General features: G+C 43.1%; 1 protein-coding gene across 7 annotated transcripts in view; it reads left to right on the top strand.

Annotated features, from left to right (window-relative positions):
- Nucleotides 1–25,247, top strand: part of LOC130889281 (myomegalin-like) — a 205,545-nt gene that overhangs the window by 100,022 nt on the left and 80,276 nt on the right. For all 7 annotated transcript variants that reach the window (XM_057792880.1, XM_057792879.1, XM_057792882.1 and 4 more), the window contains 4 exons: nt 699–775; nt 3,919–4,042; nt 4,219–4,394; nt 4,654–4,771. In XM_057792880.1, the coding sequence (XP_057648863.1) occupies nt 699–775; nt 3,919–4,042; nt 4,219–4,394; nt 4,654–4,771 (495 nt within the window). The remainder of the gene's footprint in view (nt 1–698; nt 776–3,918; nt 4,043–4,218; nt 4,395–4,653; nt 4,772–25,247) is intronic.

The following is a 25,247-nucleotide window of genomic DNA, read 5'->3' as shown; positions in this document are numbered from 1 at the left end:
AATTAAATAAAATAGAAAAGGTGGTGTGGTGGTTTATACAGGTAATCCCAGGGGAAACCGGTGTGGTGGTTTACACAGATCATCCCTGGGAAAAACTGGGTGTGGTGGTTTATACAGACAATCCCAGGGGAAAGCCGGTGTGGTGGGTGAAACTGGTAATCTGGGTGCTGGAGAGACTGAGACAGGTGGGTTTCTGGAGCCTACTGGCCAGACAGCCTTGCCTAACCTAGAAGAGTTCCAAAGTAGTGAGAAGCCTTACCTCAGAGGAGGTAGATAGCTCCTGAGGAATGACCCTTGGTGCCCTCTGCCCGACCTCTGACCTCTGCTGTATACCTGCACATGCCTATGCACCCACCCACAGGAACACACATAACTAACCCCCTGTACATTTTAAAACATATTGTCGCCTATAGTGGCAGGAAACGTTTGTTTTGCTATATATCTGTCCTCTAATGTTTTAGAGAGCTGATGGCCTAGGGCATCATTGTTCATCCAGGGGCAGTGACAGACAGGCATGGAGAGCAGAACCGGGGAATATCGGATCTGAAGAGCTTGTTTACAGATCCATCTGGACGTCCACATATGCCGAGGGTTTTGCAAAGGGCTGCGAGGCTGCATGGACCAGAGCTGAAGTCAAATAGGAGTCAGGATAGCGAGAAGCAGCTGCTAGTGATGGGTAATGTCTGTGTGCTTTGCAGAATATCGAGCTGAAGATTGAAGTGGAGAGCCTGAAACGAGAACTCCGGGACAGGAAGCAGCACCTGGAGAAGACACGGTGAGTTGCAAGTCAAGCTCTGTGCTGCGCAGCGTGCGCACAGGAGCTCTGTCCTGTCCCGAGCTCCGTCCTGCCCCGAGCTCCATCCTGTCCCAAGCTCTGTCCTGCCCCGAGCTCCATCCTGCCCCGAGCTCCGCTCTGGCTCACTCACCCGAGAGGAATGGGTTCAGATGCAATGTCCTGAACCTTAACCTTCACATTGGAATTCAGGGACGTGAAGCCATGAATTTCATGTTTCCTCGGATGCATCTGTTTCTTAGTCAGATGCACCTTGCCATTGGTGGGTGAGTCTCATAGAGCTGAGACTGCAAATTTCCTGCTAGAGATGAAAGAACTGGTCAGGAGGCAGCGAACGCTGAGCGTTTGCAAAGAACATTTGTCAGAAATGATCAGTCAGTCTAAAAAACAGAAACAATATCCCTGGCATAATGTCCAGGGAAAATCATCATTCTCATGTTCTTCTAGTGGACGTGGGCAGTATGACATTGATTTGGGTATGGCTTATTAATTTTTAAGGTGAAAAGACTCAGATAATCCCTAGAGGAACTCTATTCCTCATAAATAAAGGCGCCCATGAAAGGATCATTCTTTGTAATGACAGAAAACCTGAAGCCACCATCCACTAGTCAGCCAATGGCTGAACAGTACATCTGTCTTGTGGCCTCTTACACAGCTGTTAAAAAGCATGGCCTCTGTCTGTTCTGGCAGAAAGCCCTTGATAGGGTAAGTAAAGAGGAAAAGTGCTGAGCGCTGTTCACGACGCAAGTCTCTTGGGGTAAACGTGTGTCCTAGTTTGGTGTCCTGTTGCTGTGATAAGTCATTGACCAAAACTAGTTTGGATTGGAAAGCATGTGTTTTGTCAGGCAACAGTTATTACTAGAGGAAGTCAGGCAGGGATTCAAGGCAGGAGCTGAAGAGTCCATGGAAGAATACTTGCTTAGCTAAATTCCTTATACAACCCAGGACCACTGGCCAGGGATAACACCACCCACTTCCTACATCAACTAACGATTAATAAAATGCCCCGCTGGTAGTGGTGCACGCCTTTAATCCCAGCACTCGGGAGGCAGAGGTAGGAGAATCTCTGTGAGTTCAACGCCAACCTGATATACAGAGATAGTTCCAGGACAGGCTCCAAAGCTACAGTGAAACCCTGTCTCAAAAAACCAAAAAAGAAAGAAAGAAAAAAGGAAAATGCCCCTATAGACACGTCCACAGGCTGATTCAGTGGAGAAAATGCCTCAGTTGAGATTCACTCTTCAAAGGGCAGCTATATTACATTGACAACTGAAACTAATATGGCCATATATTTGCTTTATTATGCATAGAAAACAAACAAACAAACCTGGAGGGTTGCAACCAAACTCTTGAAAACCACTCTCTTTAGGGGAGTAAAGGGAGTTTTCTTCTAGTGGGAAGAAAACTTGATTTTTCCCTCCTTTTATATACTTTTGTCAGAATGGTTAGTTACTCTAGCCATTTGCCGTGGTACACACCTGCCAGCCTAGTACTAGGGAGGCTGAGGCAGGAGGATCAGGAGTTTAAGGCCAACCAGTCTATGTAGCAAAGTCTTGTTGAGGCAGACTATGCAATGAAGCATTGTCTCAATAAATGAAAAGAAGGTTAATTTTGTAATGTGTGGTTTCTGTCATTGTTTAAAAACCAGTTTTAAATGATGGGTGGTATAATATATTCTGTGATCCAAATATGTTCAGTGTGATCTGATACCCCCTTTGAATCTATGGTATGGCTTGGGTTAGATCAGAATTCTGAAAGTCATCTTCAGGTATATGTAAGTGTTGGCATTACTAAATAACAAAACAATGAATAAAAGGATTTTCTTATTAGGGTTGAGTCTTTGGTGGTATGTATTAAGAAAACTTGCCTGCCATTGTACACTCTAGAAAACAATATAGCAAAACATTTTGAGAGCTCTGTAACACTTCAAAATTGTTATATCATTTTTATATCTACTTTGATAAGGGTGACATCTTTTCTAAAATATGTAGAATAAGGGATATAGGGAGTTGAATTTATCTCCGGTGATGAAAATGTCCCCCATTCCCTAAAGCTTTTAGTCCTGGACAATCAGGTGACTTCTTCAAGGGATGCGGGGCTAAAGGAGAAGCTGGTTCCCTAAAGTCACCGTTGTTGGATGCTTAGGTTATTTCTTTGACTTTTGCCCCTTTCTTCTTCACAAAGGCTACATGATGCCAACACCAAAAGATGGGTCTAGCCTCTGGAATTGTGCTGATTAGCACCCACTAAAAACCAAGGAATTTTGCAATCTCTGGGAACAACCAATTTATCTCCATGGAAAAAGTGCACCAGACTTGGTGGTCGATAAGCCTATGATTTAATGCAGTTCTTCACTCTGAGAACAAGAAGATGGTTCATGGTTCTCAAAAATGGTTTAAAACACAAACAAAACCGAACCGGAATTAAGATACCTCAGCACCTGATCTGGGCCCCCAGATTTCTAATCCTCAGATATCCAAGGACAGCTGTCGTTCCCTATAAATAAACTGGTGATACCTTACCCCTTTCGTGCTAGTGCCTGGACAACCATTCCTGGGGATATCAGAGAAGCCACATGCAGCCAAAACCAGAGTGTACACAGATTAAATGTCTGCTCTCTGCCCGGGACCTGGAACACTCGATAGAACTCTATAGAGGTGTCCCAGACTCCAGAAAGGTCCTCCAGGTATTTCTGATTGGAAAGGAGGGCGTTTCTATGGCTGCCCAAATGGATATCATGTCCTAGCAACCTAATGGAATGAGTATTTAAAACCCAGACAGCAAGGATGCAGGCTGCTAGCAAATCCCTCTAGGAGAGCCCTTTAAATGGGAACGTCCATGACTGTGATCCTAGCTGCTGACTCCTTGCCTCTGCCATGAGCTTCTCCTTTCCTAAGCTATTGCAATCATGGCAATCTCAGGGCAGCAGACCTACCCTGCTTGACAAGAACGAAGCTAGAGGTCCTAAAAGGTCAGATGCAAAGCCTGGACAGTGGGTCCTGGGAACAGCGCCACAGCACGGCTCCTTTCCCCTCCCCGTGTGAGCACATGGCTGGAGCAGTTTGAGTCTGCTTGCGAAGCCCGGTGACTGCTCTAATTAGCAAATTCTATGTATGTGGTCTTAGGGCTGACGTGGAGGATCTCAACAGCCAGAATGAAGCAGAGCTCCGGTGCCAGGTTGAGGAACGGCAGCAGGAGACAGAACATGTTTACGAGCTCCTAGAAAACAAGATCCAGCTGCTACAGGAGGTGAGGAGTGTCCACAGCGACCAGGGCAAGTGGTCCCCCAGAGCCTCTTCCCGGGCCGCCCTATCTTCTGGCCTCTCTGATCTCCCTTACTTCTCTCATCCATCAGAGCCCCTGTATCTTAGCACTCCCGACCTAGGTGGGAGTAAACCACGGCTCAATTTTCCTTCTTTTCGCAGGAATCCAGACTAGCGAAGAATGAAGCCGCACGGATGGCAGCCCTGGTGGAGGTGGAGAAGGGGTGTAACCTGGAGCTCTCAGAGAAGCTGAAGGATGCAGCCAAGGACAGGGAAGATGCACCAGGAGAGCGGGTGAAGCCTGACCAATACTCCGAAGCCCTGGCACAACGGGACAGGTGAGTGTCTTCGGTGGTCTTTTTTCTTTGGCTGCCTTTCCCGTGTTCCCCAGAAGAACACACCGTAACTATGTTGCTCCCCCTTTAAGTACTGAGCTTTTCGCCCTGTCTAAGATGCAATGTCACTCTGGACCAGATTTCTTAAAGTTTGACTCTTCAGTGGCATCCCTAGTTTGCAGCAGGAGCCTAAGTAGAAACGGGTGGATAATTGATGGTTGAATGATTACACAAAGAGATTCCTTTCGTTTCTTTGGCCCAGGAGAATTGAAGAGCTGAGGCAGAGCTTGGCTGCCCAGGAGGGGCTGGTGGAACAGCTGTCTCAAGAGAAACAGAAACTGCTACATCTGCTGGAGGAGCCAGAAAGCATGGAGGTGCAGGTGAGGCTCAGGCTGGGTGGCCTGGGCACCAGGGTCCTGGTTCCTTGAGCACTTACTTGTTTCTCGTTAGTGTTCCGCAAACCACTACCCACTTTGCCGCTTACAACACAATGTATCTTTAGCATGCAAGGTTTCGTGTCAGAAATCTAGATGAGGCTCCTCTGGGTCTCAGTTTAAAATCTCATGGGTCTGAACTCCAGGTATGGACTAGGTGGCTTTTCTGGAGGTGGACCTTGGGGGAAAGATCTGTATCTAAGGTTCCATGCGGCGCTGGCAGAATTGATTTCTGTGAGGCAGTTCAAGTCACAGAATAAAGACTGTTGCCCCTCTATCCCCTCGCCTCTGGAAATTCTGCTCACTTTTGCCATAGTTGATGTAGTTGCACAGCTGTGCAGTGAATTCCGTCATGCTTGTCTGGCAGTATTATTAGGAGCAAATCTTTCTCTCTTACACCCCAAGGGGGCAGTACACAAAGGTACAGATACCAGAGGATTATATGGACAATCTTAGAACTCTCCCAGCAATGTGGAGGGATTTATACCTACAAACAATGATATTTTTTAAATATTTTTATGGTTTATTTAACTTTATTTTATGTGCATTGGTATGAAAGTGTCAGATCCCCTGGAACTGGATCTTCAGACAGTTGCGAGCTGCCATGTGGGTGCTGGGAATTGAACCCAGGTCCTCTGGAAGAGCAGTCAGTGCTCTTAACCAGCCCCAAACAATGCTCTTTTAAAAATAAGCTTTATTTTATATTTTTTGTTTTTTTGTCAAAAATCAGGTGTTCGTGGGTATGTGGATTGATGTCTGGGTCTTAGATTCATTTCCAATGGTGCTCCTGTCTGTTTTTATGCCAATACCAGGCTGTTTTCAGTACTGAAGCTCTGTAGTAGAGTTTGAAGTCAGGGATTGTGATGCCTCCAGAAGTTCTTTTATTGTACAGGATTGTTTTGGCTATCCTTGGTTTTTTGCTTTTCCGCATGAAGTTGAGTATTGTTCTTTCAAAGTCTGTGAAGAATTTTGCTGGGCTTTGCATTGAATCAGTTGCTTTTTGGTAAAACTGCTATTTTTACTATGTTAATTAAACCTACCCAAAAGCATGGGAAATCTTTCAATTTCTGACGTCTCCTTCAATTTCTTTCTTCAAGGATTTTAAAGTTCTTGTCATTCAAGTCTTCCACTTATTTGGTTAGAGTTACTCCAACTGTTATTTGTGACTATTGTGAAGGGTGATGTTTCTCTGATTTCTTTCTCAGTCCATTTATCATATGTATAAGGGAGGACTATTGGCTTTGTTGTTGTTGTTGTTTAGCTAATCTTGTATCCTGCTACATTATTGAAGGTGTTTATGAGTTGTAGAAGTTCCTTGATAGAAAGTTTTGGGTCGCTTATGTATCATCAGAAATAGTGAGAATTTGACTTCTTTTCTAATTTATATCCCCTTTTGATGTATTATTGCTCTAGTTAGAACTTCAAGTTCTATATTGAATAGATATGGAGAGAGTGGACAACCTTGTCTTGTTCCTGATTTCAGTGGGATCACTTTGAGTTTCTCTCCATTTAGTTGGATATTGGCTGATGGCTTGCTGTATATTGCCTTTATTATGTTTAGGAATGTTCCTTGTATCCCTGCTCTCTCCAAGACCTTAATCATAAAGGGATGTTGTATTTTGTTGAAGGCTTTTTCGGCATCTAATGAGATGATCATATTTTTTTTTTTGGTTTGTTTTTATGGTGGATTACATTGACAGATTTCTGTATGTTGAACCATCCCTGCATCTCTAGGATGAAGCTGACTTGATCATGGTGGATGATTTTTCTGATGTGTTCTTGAATTTGTTTTGCCAGTATTTTATTGAGTAGTTTTGCATAAGTGATATTGGTGTATATTTCTCTTTCTTAGTAATGTCTTTGTGTGGTTTAGATATTGGGGTAATTGTAGCCTTGTAAAAAAGTTTGCAATGTTCCTTCTGTTTCTATTGTGTGGAAAATTTGAGGAATATTGGTATTATTTCTTCTTTGAAAATCTTGTAGAATTCTGAAGAAAGCATATTTAACAAATGGTGCTGGCATAACTGGATATCAACATGTAGAAGAATGAAACTAGGGCTGGAGAGATGGCTCAGAGGTTAAGAGCACTGACTGCTCTTGGGAGATCCTGAGTTCAATTCCCAGCAACCACATGGTGGCTCACAACCATCTGTAATGAGATCTGGTGCCCTCTCCTAGCCTGCAGGCATACATGGAGGCTAAACACTATGTACATAATAAATAAATAAATCCTTAAAAAAATGAAACTAGATCTATATCTATTGCCATGCACAAAACTCAAGTCCAAATGGATCAAAGACCTCAACATAAAACTAACTACATTGAACTTCATAGAAGAGTAAGTGGGATGTACACTTGAACGCATTGGCACAGGAGACCTCAGTAGCACAGACACTGAGAGAAACAATTAATAAATGGGACCTTCTGAAACTGAAAAGCTTCTGTAAAGCAAAGGACACGGTCAACAAGACAAAATGGCAGCCTACAGAGTGGGAAAAGATTTTCACCAGCACCACATCAGAGAGTTGATCTCCAAACTATACAAAGAACTCAAGAAATTGGTCATCAAAAGAATAAATAATCCAATAAAAAAAAATGGAGTACAGACCTAAACAGAGAACTCTCAACAGAGGAATCTAAAATGGCTGAAAGACACTTAAGGAAATGTTCAACATCCTTAGTCATCAGAGAAATGCAAATCAAAACATCTCTGAGATTCCATCTTACACCTGTAAGAATGGCCAAGATCAAAAACACTGATGACAACTTATGCTGGAGAGGATGTGGGGTAAAGAGAGCACTCCTGCATTACTGGTGGGAGTGTAAACTTGTACAACCGCTTTGGAAATCAGTATGGCTATATCTCAGAAAATTATGAAACAACCTTTCTTAAGACCCAGCAGCACTACTTTTGGGTATATACCCAAAGGACATGTGCTCAACTATGTTAATAGCAGCATTATTTGTCATAGCTGGAACCTGGAAAAACCTAAATGCCCCTCAACCAAAGAATAGATAAGAAAAATGTGGCACATTTACACAATGGAGTTACTACACAGCATAAAAAAAAATGGCATCCTGAAATTTGCAATCAAATGAATGGATCTAGAAACCATCATATTGAGTGAGGTAACCCAGACCCATAAAGACAAATATAATATGTACTCACTCATAAGTGGCTTTTAGACACAAAGAAAAACAGCCTACATTCACAACCCCAGAGAACCTTGACAACAGAGAGTAACCTAAGAGAGACATATACATAGATCTAATCTACATGGGAAGTAGAAAAAGACAAGATCTCCTGAGAAAATTGGGAGTGTGGAGATCATGGGAAAGGGTAGAGGTAGGGAGGGAATAAAGGGAGCAGAGAAAAAATATATAGCTCAATAAAAACAATAAAAAGAAAGAAAACTGTAATTAATAAAAAATTAGCTTTATTATAAAAGTCCTTGCAAATAATTAAAAACATTATACATCAAAACTAACCAGAGCCACAACCTAAACAATTTAATGAAATTGTATATGTAACAGGATCGCGGGCTCTTTTTTTGTCCGGCCTGGCTAGCAGAAACATAGAAACTGTATTAATTAAATTACTGCATGGCCATTTTATCTAGCCTCTTCTTGGCCAACTCTCACATCCTGATCTAACCCATTTCTACGAATCTGTGTAACACCACGAGGTCATGGCTTACCGGGAAGGATTCTAACCAGTGTCAGTCTCAGGCAGGGGCTTCATGGCGTCTGCCTCACTGCATTCTTCCTCCCAGAATTCAGTTCTGTCTTTCACGCCTAAGTTCTGCCCTATCAAAAGGCCAAGGCAGTTTCTTTAGTCAACCAATGAAAGAAACACAAACACAGAAGGACCTCCTACACCATGTATATAGTAAGAATTGACATTCACAGTGGAAGCTATGAAGCTTCAGATTCAATTTTACACATTCACTATTGAATATATTTTATGCACTTAGTCACCACCAAAAGTAAAAAGGACATAAATTGGAAGTAGGAAGCGGTGAGTCTTTATATCCTCTGTTATAATTTCTGTCCATTACTTGCCTCTCTCCTTTCCATCCCCTCTCATTTAGCCTCTCTTGTTCTCGTTCTTCCTGTCATACTGGACCCGCATGTGTGTTTGTTCACTGCAGTGGTGATATGATGTCATGCTCTTTGGCCTCTTTTGGGGAACTCACTAACCAGCTCCCAAACAAATCCCACCCCGAGTCTTATTCTTATTTATAAGCGTCTGGCCTTAGCTTGGCTTATTTCTTGTCTATTTTCCTTAATGTATATTATTCTGTCTACCTTTTGGCCTTGGTGTTTTCCCCACTCTCTTCTTTAAATCTTACTCTTAGTCCGTGGATTGCTGTGTAGCTGGGTGGCTGACCCCTAATGTCCTCCTCCTTCTCAGGCTATTACTCTGAAACCCCTCTCCTTCTTTATAGTCCCTCTGTTTGCCAACCTTGCCTATCCCGTCTCCTGCCTCGCTACTGGCCTTTTAGATCTTTATTAGACTATCAAGTGTTCGAGACAGGCAAAGTATCACAACTTCACAGAGTTAAACAAAAGTAAGACACCTTAAAATAATATCCCTAACAGTTTGCTTATATTACTGTTGGCTAGATTCCATATATTTGAGATAATAAGTGGTCTCTTTCTTTCTGAGATTGTGTGACTTCACTTAATAGTATACACTATTAGTCCATAGTTTTTTCTGCAATATTTTAAACTTCATTTTTCCTTAGATCTGAGTAGTAGTCCATTATACATGGTGTGTGTGTGCATGTGCCCATGTATGCCCATGTGCGCCTGTGTGTGTGTGTGTATGTGCGCACACGCATATATAACACATTTTATCATCCATTCCTCTGTTGATGTACAGCTAGGATGATTCTTTCTTTGCTGCAGTGAATAAAGCAGCAATAAGCACAGGGGGCAGATATCTCTGTGGTAGGGTGTGGAGTTCTCTGGGAATATGATCAGGAATGATATAGCTGGGTCATATGGTAATTCTATTTTAATTTTGGGGGAAATCTCCAAACTGATTCACTCCGCCACCAGTAAATAAGGGTTCCTTTCTCTCCACATCTTCTCCAGCGTTTGTTGGCAGATTTCTTGATGACAGTCAGCTGTCTGGGATGAGGCAGTATCTCATGGTAGTTTTAATTTGCATTTCCCTGATGGCTCAGTAGACTGAACACTTTCAGAAGTAGTTATTGGCCATTTATTTGTTTGTCTGTCTTTTCCTCTTTCCTTTGAAACTGTCAATCCAGTTCATTTGCCCATTTGCTAACTAGCAGTTTTATTTCTTTGGTATTGATATTTCTTGTGTTCTTTGTAAATTCTGGATATTAGCCCTTGTCTGAGGTGAAGCTGGTAAAGAATTTCTGCCATCCTGTGTGCTGTTAACTCTGCTGATTGTTTCCTTCGCTGAACAGAACTTTTTAGTTTCAGGGGAGTCCCACCTGTGGATACCTAGAGTTAGTGCCTGTGCTGTTTTAAATGTTCTCCAGGCCGGAGAGATGGCTGAACTGTTAAGAGCCCCAAGTTTAATTCAGGTGACTTAACAACCACCTGGAATTCCAGTTCCACTGGGGGTTCTGACACCCTCTGCTGGCCTCCATGGGCACTGCACACAGGTGGTGCACAGATGTACATGCCGGCAACACACCCATACACACGAAATAAAAATAAATAAATCCCAGAAAAGAATTTAAAAATTCTTGCCTGCCTCAATATGTTTGAGTACCACTATGTTTTTCTAAAAGTTTTGGCATTTCATGTTTTAAATTAAGGTATTTGATCCATTTTGAACTGGTTTTTGTACAAAGTGAAAGATGGAAATCCAGTTTTGCCAGCACCATTTGTTGAAAGGCTACTGCTCTTTCTAAAGCAGTTTTTCTCTCCTTTGCCAAAAATTAAGTGAGCATAGATTTGCCATTTTAGTTTCAAGTTCTATATTCTATTCCATTGGTCTGTCTAATTTTACACCAGGACCAGGCCGTCTTTTTCACTATTTGAGACTAGGTATTGTAATATCACCATTGATTGTTCTGACTCTTAGGATTGCTTTGGCTATTTGTGGTCTTCTGTGGTTTTATATAAACTCTACAGTTATTTTTTCTAAACCTGTGAGATATGACATGGAAATTTTGGTAGATGTTGCATCAATTCTGTACATTAATTTTGGTGGTATAGACATTTTTATAATGTTAATTCTTCCTATCCAGGAACATGGAATATTTCTCCAATATAGTATCTTCCGTGATTTCCTTTTTCAGTAACTTGAAGAAATTTGTTTAAAGGTCTATCACTTCTTTGGCGATATTTAATTTTAAGCATCTACTTTCCAGGGTTGGTGAATGGAATCATTTTTCTAATTTCTTTCTCAGAGTATTTGTATAAATAAAAGCCCAGTTCTGGGTTTTCTCTTCTATTTTAATATTGATTTTGCATCTTGAAACTTTGCTGTGTTGATTAGGTCCAAAATTTTTCTAATAGACTCAATAGTGTTTTTAAGCAAAGAATGATGTCACCTGCAAACAGGGATGGTTTGAATTTTCCCTCTTTTTTTTTTTTTTGTTTTGTTTTGTTTTTCGAGACAGGGTTTCTCTGTAGTTTTGGAGTCTGTCCTGGAAGTCTCTCTTGTAGACCATGCTAGCCTCGAACTCATAGAGATTCACCTTTTTCTGCCTCCAAGTGCTGGGATTAAAGGCATGTGCCACCACTTCCTGGCTGATTTTTTTTCCCTTTCTGTTGGTGTTTCTTTCACGAATTTCTCTTGTCCAGTTGCTGTAGCTAAGACTCTGAGCATGTTTGCCATGCATTTTGTTTAGAAGCAAAACAGTGCTTCAAAGGGATGGAAATCACACATAGGTATGGCTAGGTAACAGAGAATTATGGGTACATTCTTGGAGTTCCCCAGCAATGCTGAGTGGTTTCTAGCTTCCTACACCACAGAATGTGGCTTTGATGCTAGAGAGCAATGCCTCTACGGTAGAGAAAATAATTGTAGTATCAACTACATTGTTGTTCTTGGAAGTAACCACAGCCTGAGTGCCCCTTCTCAACTTGACTTTCCTTTTATGAAAGCCACACTTCCCAAGGGAACCCTAGAAAGTGTCTATGCTTAAGAAACACAAACAACTACTCGATGTTTTCATATTTCTACATTGTTCTTAGACTAATCAGAAACAAAATGGGCATTTTGCTGGGACCCACGAACGGAGCACAACACCCTCGTCATCGTCATACTCTTCCCCACAGTTCAGACCCCGGCTGACTAGGCCCTCAGCCCTCACGCCCAGACTTGTCCCTTATCTAATTCTGGGGGGCACCTGGCTGAGGTGCGTGATTTAGAGGACAATTGGAGGGCACACAATCTCTCAGTGACAATCTCCAACAGAAACTCCTGATAAGTAAAAGCGGAGAGCAGATCAGAATCTCTGAATCCCATTCTCGGCAAAGATCAAAAGCCAGGTCTAGATCAAGGGGGCAGTCTCACAGATGCTACACTCAATCAAGGTATCGCTCGCCTAGAACAATCTGAAGTGGGCCCTGTACACCAGAATACCCAAGGCAAGGGAGCCCAAGTCACTCTCTGTTTAGTTACAGAAGGCTTCTGGCAGCAGGGTAAATCCAGATGCCAGCCATCGCCTAGAGGTATTGGCCATGACTCTGTGCTGTGTCTACATCATCGGGAAGTGCTGTCAAAATATGGACAGCTGAGCAGTGTCAATATGGTTTATGATCTGTGGACCGGGCTATCATGTAGCTTTGCTTTTGTGTACTTTGAGACGGTAGATGACCCTACAGAGGCTATGGAAAGGGCGTAAGGAATAGGGATGTACAGTAGAAGAATTCTGATGTGGGATGTATCTGGAGAGTTTCACGTCTAATTTATCTTTTATCATACTCAAGGAAAACTGTAACTATCTGTCTTCAACTCTTCAAAGACCCCGTAAGGATACAATATTACCTAAGTAAATAGAAAGTGCACTGTAAGCAACTTCCAAAATTTTAGAATTAACAAAGACATCTTGCTGACTGAACAATTACCCAAAGTTCTTCTGTACTGTTGGGGCATCCATCTTCGGCCTATAGGTCCATAATAACCGGCAGACTTTTCCATGGGCAGGAAATTTGAAAGACAGTTCCACCTATATTGGCAGTTTGTCAGTCACTTTCTTCTGTGTACTGCAGAATGTCTGGCAGATTCTTTCATGAAGTAGAAACCCTGAAGGACCGTCTCACCTTAGGCAAGTTCAGCAGTCATTCCTGTGGGTCCTCCATGTCCAGTTCGTACAGCATAGCATCAAGCAATCCAGGCAAAAGCAGTTTCTGGTCCAAATGGCTAACAAACGCCATGAGGAGACTCTTCAATGCCCATCTTCCTTTTGAAGTAATTGGTGCTACCAGGAACAGACCTGTCTCACTGTTGAGAAAAGTCTAAAGTCTTAAAACATTTTAAATGCCATATTCCATAGGTCTTTGACTTGTTTGAAGATTACCTGTCTATCTGAAATGTATCTCTGTACATCTAGAAAACCTAACTAACATGACTACAATGTTTGATTATTCGGGTCTGCGCGGCCAGGAAACAAAAGAGCAGTCTCCACTTACGGAACTCATATGGATTATTTCATTGCCAAGAGAGCACAGATCTACCCCAGGTATTTACATAGGCAGACCTACTCATAGCGGTAGTGGCAGGGATAGACATTAGGATTCTCACTGTGATGGAGGATACAATAAGGAGATGACATATATGAATATTATGATGACCAGCACAGGTCACCTTCTCCCTGTTATAGCTAATACAGGACCAAGGCAAGTGCTCCATCCTACAGCCCAAGATGATATTGATAATGGAGTAGTTGCAGCCAAGGGCTTTCCTTCTTCCTTTCTCCTGGTTCCTAATTTCCCCAAGCTTTCCAATGCTCTCTAGTCAGGAAAAAAAAATTCCTGGTTTATCTAATCTATAGTTGCTATAGTTGCTAGTTGCAAGGTGCTGTTTTCTACCTCTTCTGGTATAGACTTACAGATGTTAATTGTTGTTTTGAGTAGCTCAATATCTTGAGTTAAAAGGAGCGTGGTAACTATGCTTGATAATTCTTTGTTGCTTTTTACAGAGTATTAACTCCTTAGCCTGAGGAAAGAAATGATCTTTTGAAAGCTTTGGCGACAGATACTGTGGTAGACATATTAAACGCCAATGTTTATGATTACCTGCTTTTAAACCTTCCTTTGAGGAAGATGAATAACACTTTAAGTAGGTCAGCCATGTTAGGTTTGTCTGGAGAGGCACAGACAATGGTGAGCGTAGGATGTCTGAAGCTATGGGAAAAGATGTGGGATATTTTTCAAAGACTGCAAGTTTTAAACTCTAAAAATTAAGCCATTTTTTTAGAGATTTAAAGCTCGTAGATTCTTATAAAATAAGTTGCATTTGAAGTTACACATTAAGACTTACAAACTGAAAGTGTGATTTTTTTTCCGTTAAACTTATGGAAACCTAAGTATTCCCCTACTCCCAGTTTATCACTTGGAACACTTATATAGCTTGCTGTTAGAAATTAACACGGGTTAAGTATATGGTGACACTGCATAGTATACAATCCTAAGATCCATGTGGGCAAGGGCAGTTTCAAATAAATGTGAATTTGAAAATGGGGGGAAGCAAAGGAACCCCTTAAATGTATAATCTAATGTATTGTTTCATATAAACAAATTTTGGAGTCTTGATGAAAGAGTGGCAAGTGGGCCAGGCAGAGGTGGTGCACACCTTTAATCCCAACACTTGGGAGGCAGAGGCAGGTGGATCTCTGTGAGTTTGAGACCAGCCTGGTCTATAGAGGGAGTTCCAGGACAGCTAGGGTTGTTACACAGACAAGCCCAGTCTTGAAAAACAAAAACAAAGAAATAAACAACAACAACAACAACAAAAAGAGTGGCAACTAAGAATTAACTTAAAAGAGTGTTTCCTAGCCTTGTTTATGCCATAGCATACACAGTGGAGGGTAAGATCTGTCAGTAATAGAGGTAAATAGATGGAACTTTTCAGTAGGTGATTACGCCACAATGCCTCTGGAAATAATTTATATATAATTTTGACTAGGGAAAAAAAAAACCTCTTGACTACAAAGAAGATCTGGCTTTCTGATTTGACTATACCTTAGCTGTGAGATATAAATATGTCACTTATCCCTTTCTGTCAATGTAAAATTAGGAGACTAACCCCAAGCAGCCTCTCTCTAACGTCTATCAGCTGCCGTTCTACTACGATGACTCCAGCAGCTTCAGGAAAAACTATGTATTTATCCCCAGTACGCATTGTGAAGGGAATAATACTATTGGGTAAATTCTGAAATAAATTTACCCTCATGGATCAGTTTGTATTTCTTGACACACACATGCTAGTCTGCTTATTCCATATACATTTGCATCATCTCTGGTGAGCACGGAAGAGGATATATGTAGCTTGTAATGCTAGTGATGGGGACTGGTTGGGTATCGGTTTTCACATCAGATTTAAAAAGCAAAAAGATTATTATTTCACAAAGACAAACGTACTTATATTCTACTCTAAAGGAATGCTTTGAATAAGGCTAAAGTACAGCATCCTAAGACAAAATGGCATCAAGATTTTCAAGTAAAGTGCATTAGATCCCATAATGTGTGCTACCTTTCTGTGCTCTTGAAATACTATCTAATGTCTATAAAGTTTATTCGTGTCACCCAACACATTGTACTCTTAGGAACACAATCATATTATGCTGTTAATTCTATCATGGAGAATTTTCCTACCTCTTTCATGGAACGTTCATTTTCACAGCAAGAAGTATACATCTGTATACAGAAAGAGTCAATCAAGGATGCTGTGACAGAGGCCACCTTAGAACCCATTCACCACCTGTGGTTACCTGTGGGCCAGGTAACTGCACAATGCGGAGGGCACCAGGGAGCACGGGATGGTAGAACTCTCAGAACACTGGCGCCTGGGAAAGAAAGTCCTCCTGGGTGTGGGGGACAAAAAGCCACCATAGCTCATTTCTTTGTCTCTCCCTCAGAGCCAATAGCTATGGGGAAAATTACCAGGACTGGCAGTATGTGTAGATTAGTTTATATTATCACCTCTAAAATGACTGGAAGTGACACAGAACCTTTCAGCAAATGTCTACTCCAAAGTGTTCCTATTATGAGAGAAAGAGTGGGCTCAGTCAGTGCTTCTGGACAGGGCGAAATATTAGCATGATTTCTGTAAGAGCTCAAATACTCTTGGCAATCAAGTGCTTCACATTAACTTCTGGAAGGTGTGAGATCTTCTTCACGGGCTCATGTGTTTGAACATTTGGTGATCTCCTGTTTCCTCCAGCCTGTGCTCTCTGTCCCTCTTCTGAAAAGGTAACTGCTGCCTCCCTCCTTCCCTCCTTCCCTCCTTCCCTCCCTCCCTCCCTCCCTCCCTCCCTCCCTCCCTCCCTCCCTCCCTCCCTCCCTCTCTCTCTCTCTCTCTCTCTCTCTCTCTCTCTCTCTCTCCTTTTCCCCTTCTTCTTTTCTCTTTCCCCTCCATAACCCACTTAATAAACTCTATGCCAAAACTTTCTGTGTGGCTTATCTGTCTGTCTTTCACCCACTGCCGTCTCCCACCCACCAAGGGGAACTGCTGAGGCCTCAGGGGACCTGCCAAGGCCTGGGGGAGCCGAGGAGGCCTGACTGAGGCCTCGGGTGACCTGCTGCTACCCTGCCAAGGCCTCTAATGACCTGCCACGGCCCCTCATGGGAATGACTGCCCCTCGTGGAACAGGCCTCCCCCCACCAAGTGTCTAAGAATAACAGGTGGTTGGCCAAGATTGTATAGTGGTTAGACCTCTGCATCGTGGACACAGCAACCTCGGTTCGAATCCGAGTCATGGAGCCAATGTTATTCTTAAACATATGGTGGGGGGAGGGGGAGACAAGGCTGGTCCCATGAGGGGCAGCAGTCCTATGAGGAACAGTTGGTCCCACGAGGGCCCTTGGTGGGTCCCCCAGGCCTTCGCAGGTCCTCTGAGGCTTTGGTGGGTGTGAGACCACGGCAGGTGAGAGACAGACAGATAAGCCATGCAGAGAGAGTTTGGGTATAGAGTTTATTTAGTGGGTTATGGAGGGGGAAGGGAAGGGGGAAAGGGGAGAAGGGAGAAGAGAGTGGAGGAGAGAGAGAGAAGGAAAGAGAGAGAGGCAGTAGTTACCTTTTCAGAAGAGGGACAGAAAGAGAGAGAATGCACTGGAGGAGGGGAGATCCACTTGCCTCGGTGGAAGAGGGGTTTGGGAGTGGGCAGGGCTTGTCTTTTAAAGGGACAAGGTACCCAGGTGACAGGCCAGGTCAGCAGATCATAACAATTATTGCTCCCCAGAACAGGCATCAGCGTGAATAGTTCAGGAAAAACTAATCACAGTGATTATTCTATTCATTTACTAAACAAAAGGAAATATTGAAGCATTTTCTGCTGCATCTTGGGAACATTTAAACATAAATTGTTCCAATTATAAAACTGGTTGGTTGAGTTTCTTAAATATATTCACCCAGTGTATTTTGAAACATCCATCAGGGCTGGAGAGATGGTTCAGCAGTTCCGAGCACTGACTGCTCTTCCAGAGGACTTAGGTTTAACTCCCAGCACCCACATGTCTGTAACAATACCACAACTGTCTGTAACTCCAGTTCTAGGGGAACCAAAACATCAATGCACATAAAACAACAATAAATAAATTATAAAGTATTCACCAATGAACATCCAATGGTTTTTCCTTAGCAATAAAATCACAACATATTGTAGCATTCCCTTAGCAGGTGCTACTCAGGGTACTTTCTAAAGTAACTTGATTTAATTATATCCTGAAAATAACTATATTTATATATATATGGAACACAGCAATGCTTAATTTTCATATAGAAATTTTTGAATGAGATTATATAAAAGGAGTTGAAAGAGAACGTGTATTATATGAACATCACTGTGAATGATAAAGCTTCAGTTGCAGCATGACTGGGGTTGCTATGCTGGTAATTCAAAAGTAGCAAGTGATTATGTCCTCCGTGATGAGAAAGTGGTGAATCTGTACTGAAAACACAATCTTCCTGTGATTTACTTAGTTATCTAATTCATGAGAAGTTGGATGTATATTAGCATTCTGTCCACATTTGCAACAGAATTCAGTTTGACTTTGATTGCACACAGTGTGGGTACTACTGTCAATGAGCAGTGGAATATTTGAGTCATTTCTCATGGTCCGGTGCCAGTCCAGACCATAAATTATTTCTCCGGACCAGAGGGAAGACGTGGAATTAAAGACAACTCACATGGCTTTATCAGGAAGGAGATTCTCAGGGATCCCTCATGAAAGCCTGAGTTCACATCCTGAAAATTCCTCTGCATTTATTCTCCAAACAGCCTTATATACCAGAACATAAACTGAGGGGGAAATTCATTAGCATTCTGTTTCCTAGGTAACCTGGTGAATGGCTGTGGTCATGTCCACATATCTACCTATGCCTGTTCTGTCAAGTCTTTCTATCTTCCTGCTCTGTAAGCCAGCTCTGTCCACGTAGGCCGAGTTAGTATCTCTTTTGGCACCCTCCAAACTACAAAGAAGGAGCAGAACAACATTAGCATACCCTGACCCTTTGTTAGGGAGCTGACCACCTCCTGTGTGGCAGGTGCAAACTATGGCCTGGATTTTGGGTTTTGAACCTCTCAGGGTCCAGAAAGATTTGGTGTGGCAGGTAAAAACAGGTTGGGGAAAGGGATCTGAGGGGTAGAACAAACAGGTGTTTATTTCTTGGGGGAAGGAAGGGAAAGAGGAAAGAAAGGGAGAAAAGGAGGCCCTTCTCCACAAAGCTTTCAGCTTCGGCATACAGAGAAGTCAGCAGCTCCATGCGGTAACAATAGTATCAAGCATGCATTTTCAGAGTCATGGAAAGACCAGTGGATTTGAGAAGGAGGTGCCTTAAGTTTCAGGGGGCCGTCGCTGTGAAGCTCCCCTGGTGGCACGGAGCCCAACCCAGGTAGCCATAGTCACCTAAGGGCTTGGTTTGCTTTAGCGTCTAGCTGGTTGAGTTAAAGGGAATCTCTTTTGGGAACTTTGCTTTTGACTCCAGCAGGGTGCCCAGGCGAGATTTTTTTCTCTCTGAAGTAGTTTCAGTGACTCAGGCTGTATAAACAGTTAATTTCCTGGGCTATGATCTTATGTTAACTGAAACCAAGGTGAAGGATAAATACAGAATATTACCAGCTTGTTAAATTAGAGGGAAGGGCCAATAGATGACACCTTCTGAGTCTGCTCTTAGAGCAGACACAAGGGCTCCTGTTTGGGGCTCCTTCTCAGTGAGAGCTGTCACTAAAGAAGTTTGTGGGGCTATTGTTATGTAGATTTGGGCTATGAGATCCAAGGCTTGACTGAGTGAATGCTTTCACATTGGGGCTTCACTGTGTGGGGAAGGTATCCTGTTACCCTGCCGGAAGAGTCAGGTTTATACTATAGAAGGGAGAAATGCCATGATTTCACAAGATTTCTACAGAACTAAGTGACATATCCCAAAGACAGGTGATCCCGCAGCTCTGCAAAATGGTTGCTCCATGTGGCGTGTCCACACCCCTGTGGATTAGTCCAATAGATCTGTCAGCTGTAGATTTACTTTATAACACTTGTGGGTTCACCACAGTTCCCCCGACACACACCACATGGATTTCCAAAATGCACTAGGTTACACTAGGGTCTAAAAAGCTTAGCTTCAGAGGCTAGTCCTATCAGATATTAGTATGTAATAATGGCATAATAAATGAGAAGAGAAATATGTACTTAGTTCTGAAGGGACCCCAAGTGACAGGGCTCCATTAATTCTATCTCTGGAAGCCGAAGAGGGAACTACCTGGAAACCCCTTAAATTGGGCTCTGAGGGCCTAATACATCTGGCAGAAAAGGGGGGGATGGCCATTGTTACACATGGAAACTGAAATGTCTCCAGCAGGTTCCTGGTTTGAGCTCTGTTTCCTGCTGAGACCTGTACTGCTTTGAACCTGTCCTGACTGGGCCGACAGGGGATGAAGCAATGGCAGGCACAAATAACATAAAGCTGGGGTGCAGCTGGCTGTAAGCTTTCCAGCTCTTCCAACAGCAGCCCGGAGATTTGGTGCACTTATCGTATACTGCATGAACAAGGAAGTGGGCTGGCTAATCTCAGTGGTGGCTGTGTAGGAGGGCATCTCTGGCTGCAGTAGTCCAGCGGAGGAAGCTGTGGCTGATGCCTTCTGCACCTTCTTTATTTAGCTAAAAGTCAAACTTTCCTCATCTGTACCAGGGGAAGGCCTTCCATTCCCATGAGCCTGAGGCACTGGTATCTTTAACACGCCTGCACCTGTATCAACAAGACACATTCACCCAGGGCTTGGCCTGTTCCCCCATAGTCTCCCACTGGCGGAACTGTTTTAGAAGGTTCTGGAACCTTTAAGATGTAAGGCCTGGCTGGCAGAAGTTGGCCACTATGGGACCAGGCCTTCAGTGATAGTTCACTCCTTCAACTATAGTTCAGCCTACTTTTTGGCCAAGCTCTCCCTGGTTCCTAGCCCACAGAGGTGTAGGCAAACTGCTCACTTCTCCCACTGCTATGGGCAGGAGACACTCTGGCCTCCATACCCTCTCCACCTTGACACCATGAGCCAAAAGAAATCCCTCTGCTGACTTGCTTTTGTGGGCGATGAGAAAAGTAACTACTGTGGTCTTTCTAGGCAGAGGGGATGTGAACAGTGGCTTGGAAGGGAGGTAAGGAATAAAGAGTAATTGTTGCTAGCAAGCATTTGGTAAGTATGGGAAAAAGCTGAAATATGCAATTGGAAAAGCCCATAAATAATGAGGACTTTATGTTGTAAGCAACAGAGAACTTTTTTAAAAGGCAGAAGAAATGAAAACCACATGGTATGCATTTTGGAAAGGCAGCCGAACGGATGCTCTCGGACTGCTCAGGGAGCAGGTAACTGATACAGTGTCCTGAGAACAAGGGCTGGCTGACCCCGGCTATAACTGCTTCACCAAGTGCATTCTGTGCATTAGACAGGAGTAAAAGATACTTCTCTCTTCTTGGTGTAGTAGTGTATGCTGAACCCTGCTACTTAAGATGCCTGAAGCCTGTGCTATGAACCTTCTGCCTCTTAACAATAGCAATGTCTTAATTCCACACTTCTGTCTGCTATAGCAACTCACACTAGAGGAAGAAAAAAAATTGTTTAATTTCAGTCCTGATTTCCAGGGGCTAAAGAATCCCCTTCTACACCAGCAAAACCATCCCATAATCTCCAGCTGATGCCGAGGGAGAAAAGTGCTCGAGGTCTGAGCTGGAGTTTACAAGTTTTCCACTTCTCCCCCATCCTCACAGTTGGAGCCAGCATGGTCGGCATATGGCCCTTAGAGGAAAGGAACACACACAGATCCTGCACCTCTAGATCCAGACAGTCCAAGTGAAGGATACTTATTACCCCAGATCCCATCCACAGCATTTCTCATGAGATTATTGCAGCAGGAGAGGATGGATTGCGTGTAACCTGCGTACAAAAAGTCTCACGTTAGAACCTTTAGTCCTTACAGATGTGTAATCCAAAGAATCATCTACCATGGCTGTACTTTTGGTTTTGAGTGAGTGAATCTATTAGGTAAATAGTAAACAAAAGGAAAAGAATTAAAAGAAGCAGTAGATTGATAACCAAACACCATTCAATTAATTTGGCACTTGAAATACCTGGCATAAACCCATGTCTGTGAAAACACCATGACCAAATACAACGTGGAAGGGGAGGGTTTATTTAACCTTCCAACTCTCAGAACTTCACTGAGGGAAGTCAAGGCAGAAACTTAAGGCAGAAACCTGGAGCCAGGAACTGAGGCAGAAGCCATGGAGGAGTGTTGTTTACTGGCTTGCTCAATCTGCTTTCTTGCTCCGGAGATCAACTTTGACAAAAATACCACTTACCAGGGTAAGGGCATGGGAATCAGAAATAAGTAAAAAGTATGAAGACACGAGTGAAAATAATAAAACAGGAACAGGATAGCACAGGGAGGGAGTTCCAGAGAATACAGGAATCACCCAGTGTTTAATTTTCCATACACTTTTATACCCCAATACAACAGGGGGAAGAAGACAGAAAACTAAACTGCTTTAATATGATACAAAGGACAACTAGAACACTTACTTGCTTTAGTACTTTGAACCCATCAAGCAATTAATCCATGAGAAAAACATTCTGTTGTTTAGGCAGTGAACCCATCCTAGACCAAGTATTTTTTTTTTTTTTTTTTATTTTCGAGACAGGGTTTCTCCGTAGCTTTTTTGGTTCCTGTCCTGGAACTAGCTCTTGTAGACCAGGCTGACCTCGAACTCACAGAGATCCGCCTGTCTCTGCCTCCCGAGTGCTGGGATTAAAGGCGTGCGCCACCACCACCGGGCTTAGACCAAGTATCTTAAAGGCAGCCACTCCCAAGGTTAAACCTATTACAGAAGAAGGAGTAGAAGAATGCTTGAATATCCTGACCATTGGTCAGGGTGGAGTAGATCTGCCTGGACGGGCCATCTTAATGTCAAAAAGACCAAGTAACCACACTCTAGGTCAGGATGTGTGGCCCTGGTTGTTGTCAACAATTTTGAGCAACCTCAAACTCTCTGACCTTCACACAAGGTGGAAATAGGCTCACGTTTTTGGGCCTCCACACTTTCTTACATCTCCCATAACCACTTCCCCACAGGTAGCGCTGCCACAATGGGCTGGACCCTCTAGTATCAATCACTAACCAGGAAAATGCCCACGGTCTTGTCTACAGGCCAATCTTTGGAGGCATTTTCTCAGTCAAGATTCCCTGTTCCCACATTGTCTAAATTTGTGTCAAGCTGAAGCCCTGCTCAGTCATGGGGAGCTTCTGATTAAAGGGTCTGGACAGAGCGGAACATCTCTCTAGGGATGCACAGCTCCCATCCCCACTGTAGGTATTCTTCTGAAATAAACACTAAGAAGCTCTGCTGGACATGGTTTTCCTCTAGCTATCCTCAAGACACAGTATCTGTAATACACCTAGCTGCTTACTGTTTCTTTCTCCTCATTACAGAGGGGTGGGGCCGGCCTGCCCCAAGGTAGGAGTTTTAGAGGAGACAAAAGGCTTCCTCACTCAGCTCTTATTCAACAAGCTTAAACAATATGTGTCAGTTGACCAATACAATGTGCATTATATCAAGTTAAAACAGGTGCTTCTGAGGGCTGAGGAGGTGGTTGAGAACACTGGCTGCTCTTCCAGAGGACCCAGGTTCAATTTTCAGCATCCACATGGCAGCTCACAGTTGTCTGTAACTCCAGTTTTAGGGGATCTGACACCTTCACACCAATGCACATGAAATAAGTTCAAATAAATTATTTAAAAAAAAAAAAACAAATGCTTCTGAACTTATTTGACTCAATTAATCATACTAGTTTTTAGCTGTTTCTCCTTTTTGTCCCACAGCGTCCATGCAGTGAAAGCGTATTGGTACAATATTTACAAATTTCTATTGGATAATCTATTAATTTTATACAAAGGTTTTTAAAATTCTATCAATGTGACAAGTCGCTGTGGCATCACTCCGGGCTTGTCTCCAGTCCTTCTGGATGTCCTACAGGGCCACAGGTTGTGGCCAGGGTACTCAGCAGTTGCTGTACCTTGCCCACTTGCTTTGCTCTGGGCGATTGGGAAAGTTTAGGGTTAGCAGAGCCCTTTTCTCTTCCTCAGTGAAGGGAGCAAGAGGCACAGGAAAAATCTGGAAGCTGTCCAGCTATTGATATTATTCCTTCTTACAGGACGGTAGCTGCTTTATGGCCGAGCTTTAAAAAGAAACCAAAACCAAGGGGCGTGGAAGCAAGGGAAACGGTACAGTTTAACAGAGGGCGCAAACAATTCTCGCTTTGTATGTTTCCTGTATTTTCTCTAGTAACAGATAAGCAAGCTGTATTAGCATGTGATTTCATTGTGGCCACAGAATTGGGGTGGGGTACTCACTAATAAACAGGACCTCCCCACTCACACAGACCCACAGACCCCCAAACCTGTCTCCTTTGCACTAATATAAACGGCACTGCTTGCAGTTAGGGAAATTTCCTAAAATAGCAAACGTCCCAGTGTTTCCATGGAGAGATCTGACGTGGAAATTAATGCAAGAATGTGCTCTAAATGCTCAGGGTGGAGAATGAAAACCTTGCAGGATTCATAGCTTAGGCAGTGCCAGACAACAGCTTCATATAAGGAGATTTTTTCTTTTAAGAGCAGCTTTTCAGTTCCTCTTCCCAAGCTGTGGCATGCTAAACCGGAGACTTGTTTATAAACCGCCACCCAGCCTTACTCTCTCCCAGTCAGAAACCTTCACTAGTAACAAGTCTCAGGAGTAAGGCTTCTCAGCTAAGGCAACAGCAGCTTTAATACGCACAGCTGCCAAGGAGGGAGAGAATTAGGGGATTCCATACAGCTCGTCAGCAGTGTTTACATGCATTGCTGAGGTACTCAGAGTTGTGGAGAGAGGAACACACGTATGTAGGTTAATCTCTGTGCTTCAGAGGTTATCACCTATGAAAATCTCTTAAGGGGAAAAATAGAAGGCAACAGAGAAAGGAGGAATCACTATGGACTGGGGTAAGCAGCAAAGATTTTGGTCTGTAAAGCATGGAAAGGATTTAAGTAAGGGGAGACGAAAGGGGAAACACTGGCTTATTCATTCAGTGCTTGCTTACTTACACCCAGGAAGATACTGTTCTACACACTTTAGGAGTGCTGTCCTGGTCCAGTTAGGCTGTGTAACAAGATGCCATAGGCCAGGTGGTTTACAAACAAGAGAAACCTATTTCTCATAGAAGGGGGCATAGGAAGCCCAGGACTAATGAGGGTGGTACGCGCATCATGAATACACCTGACAAAGGGATCATTCACCTTCTCGCAGGACAGAGGCAGACGGTACGGGATTTCATCAGGAGCACTGTCAGCCTAGCAGGGTCACACCCCTAAAGAAAACAGACTTTGCCCCTCAGCAGCCCCTCCCCCATTCAAGCTGGACTACAAAGTTTACACTGTGAGTTCATGAGGGCCGTAGTCCCGTCCTCTAGAAGACACGGTTTGACAGCAGCCCTCCCTATCTCTGCCTCTAACCAGCTCCCTGGGCCCCCTCCCATGATGCTTCTGAGCCTTGAGTGCAAGGGGTGTGATAGAGTTGTTTCATTTAGGGCTGAGTGCTCACATACTTAGTATATATTTTGTGTGTGTGTGTGTATATATATATTTTCTCACTTTGAATATATTATGAGTGTGTGTGTGTGTGTTTGTGTGTATACTCTCACTTTGATATATTGTGAGTCTCTGTATTAAATGCTGTCTACTGCAAAAA

Source organism: Chionomys nivalis, chromosome 18 (genome assembly GCF_950005125.1).
Source record: "Chionomys nivalis chromosome 18, mChiNiv1.1, whole genome shotgun sequence".
Taxonomy (NCBI): Eukaryota; Metazoa; Chordata; class Mammalia; order Rodentia; family Cricetidae; genus Chionomys; species Chionomys nivalis.
Note: the sequence above shows the minus strand (reverse complement) of the source record. Positions and strands in the feature narration are given on the sequence as shown.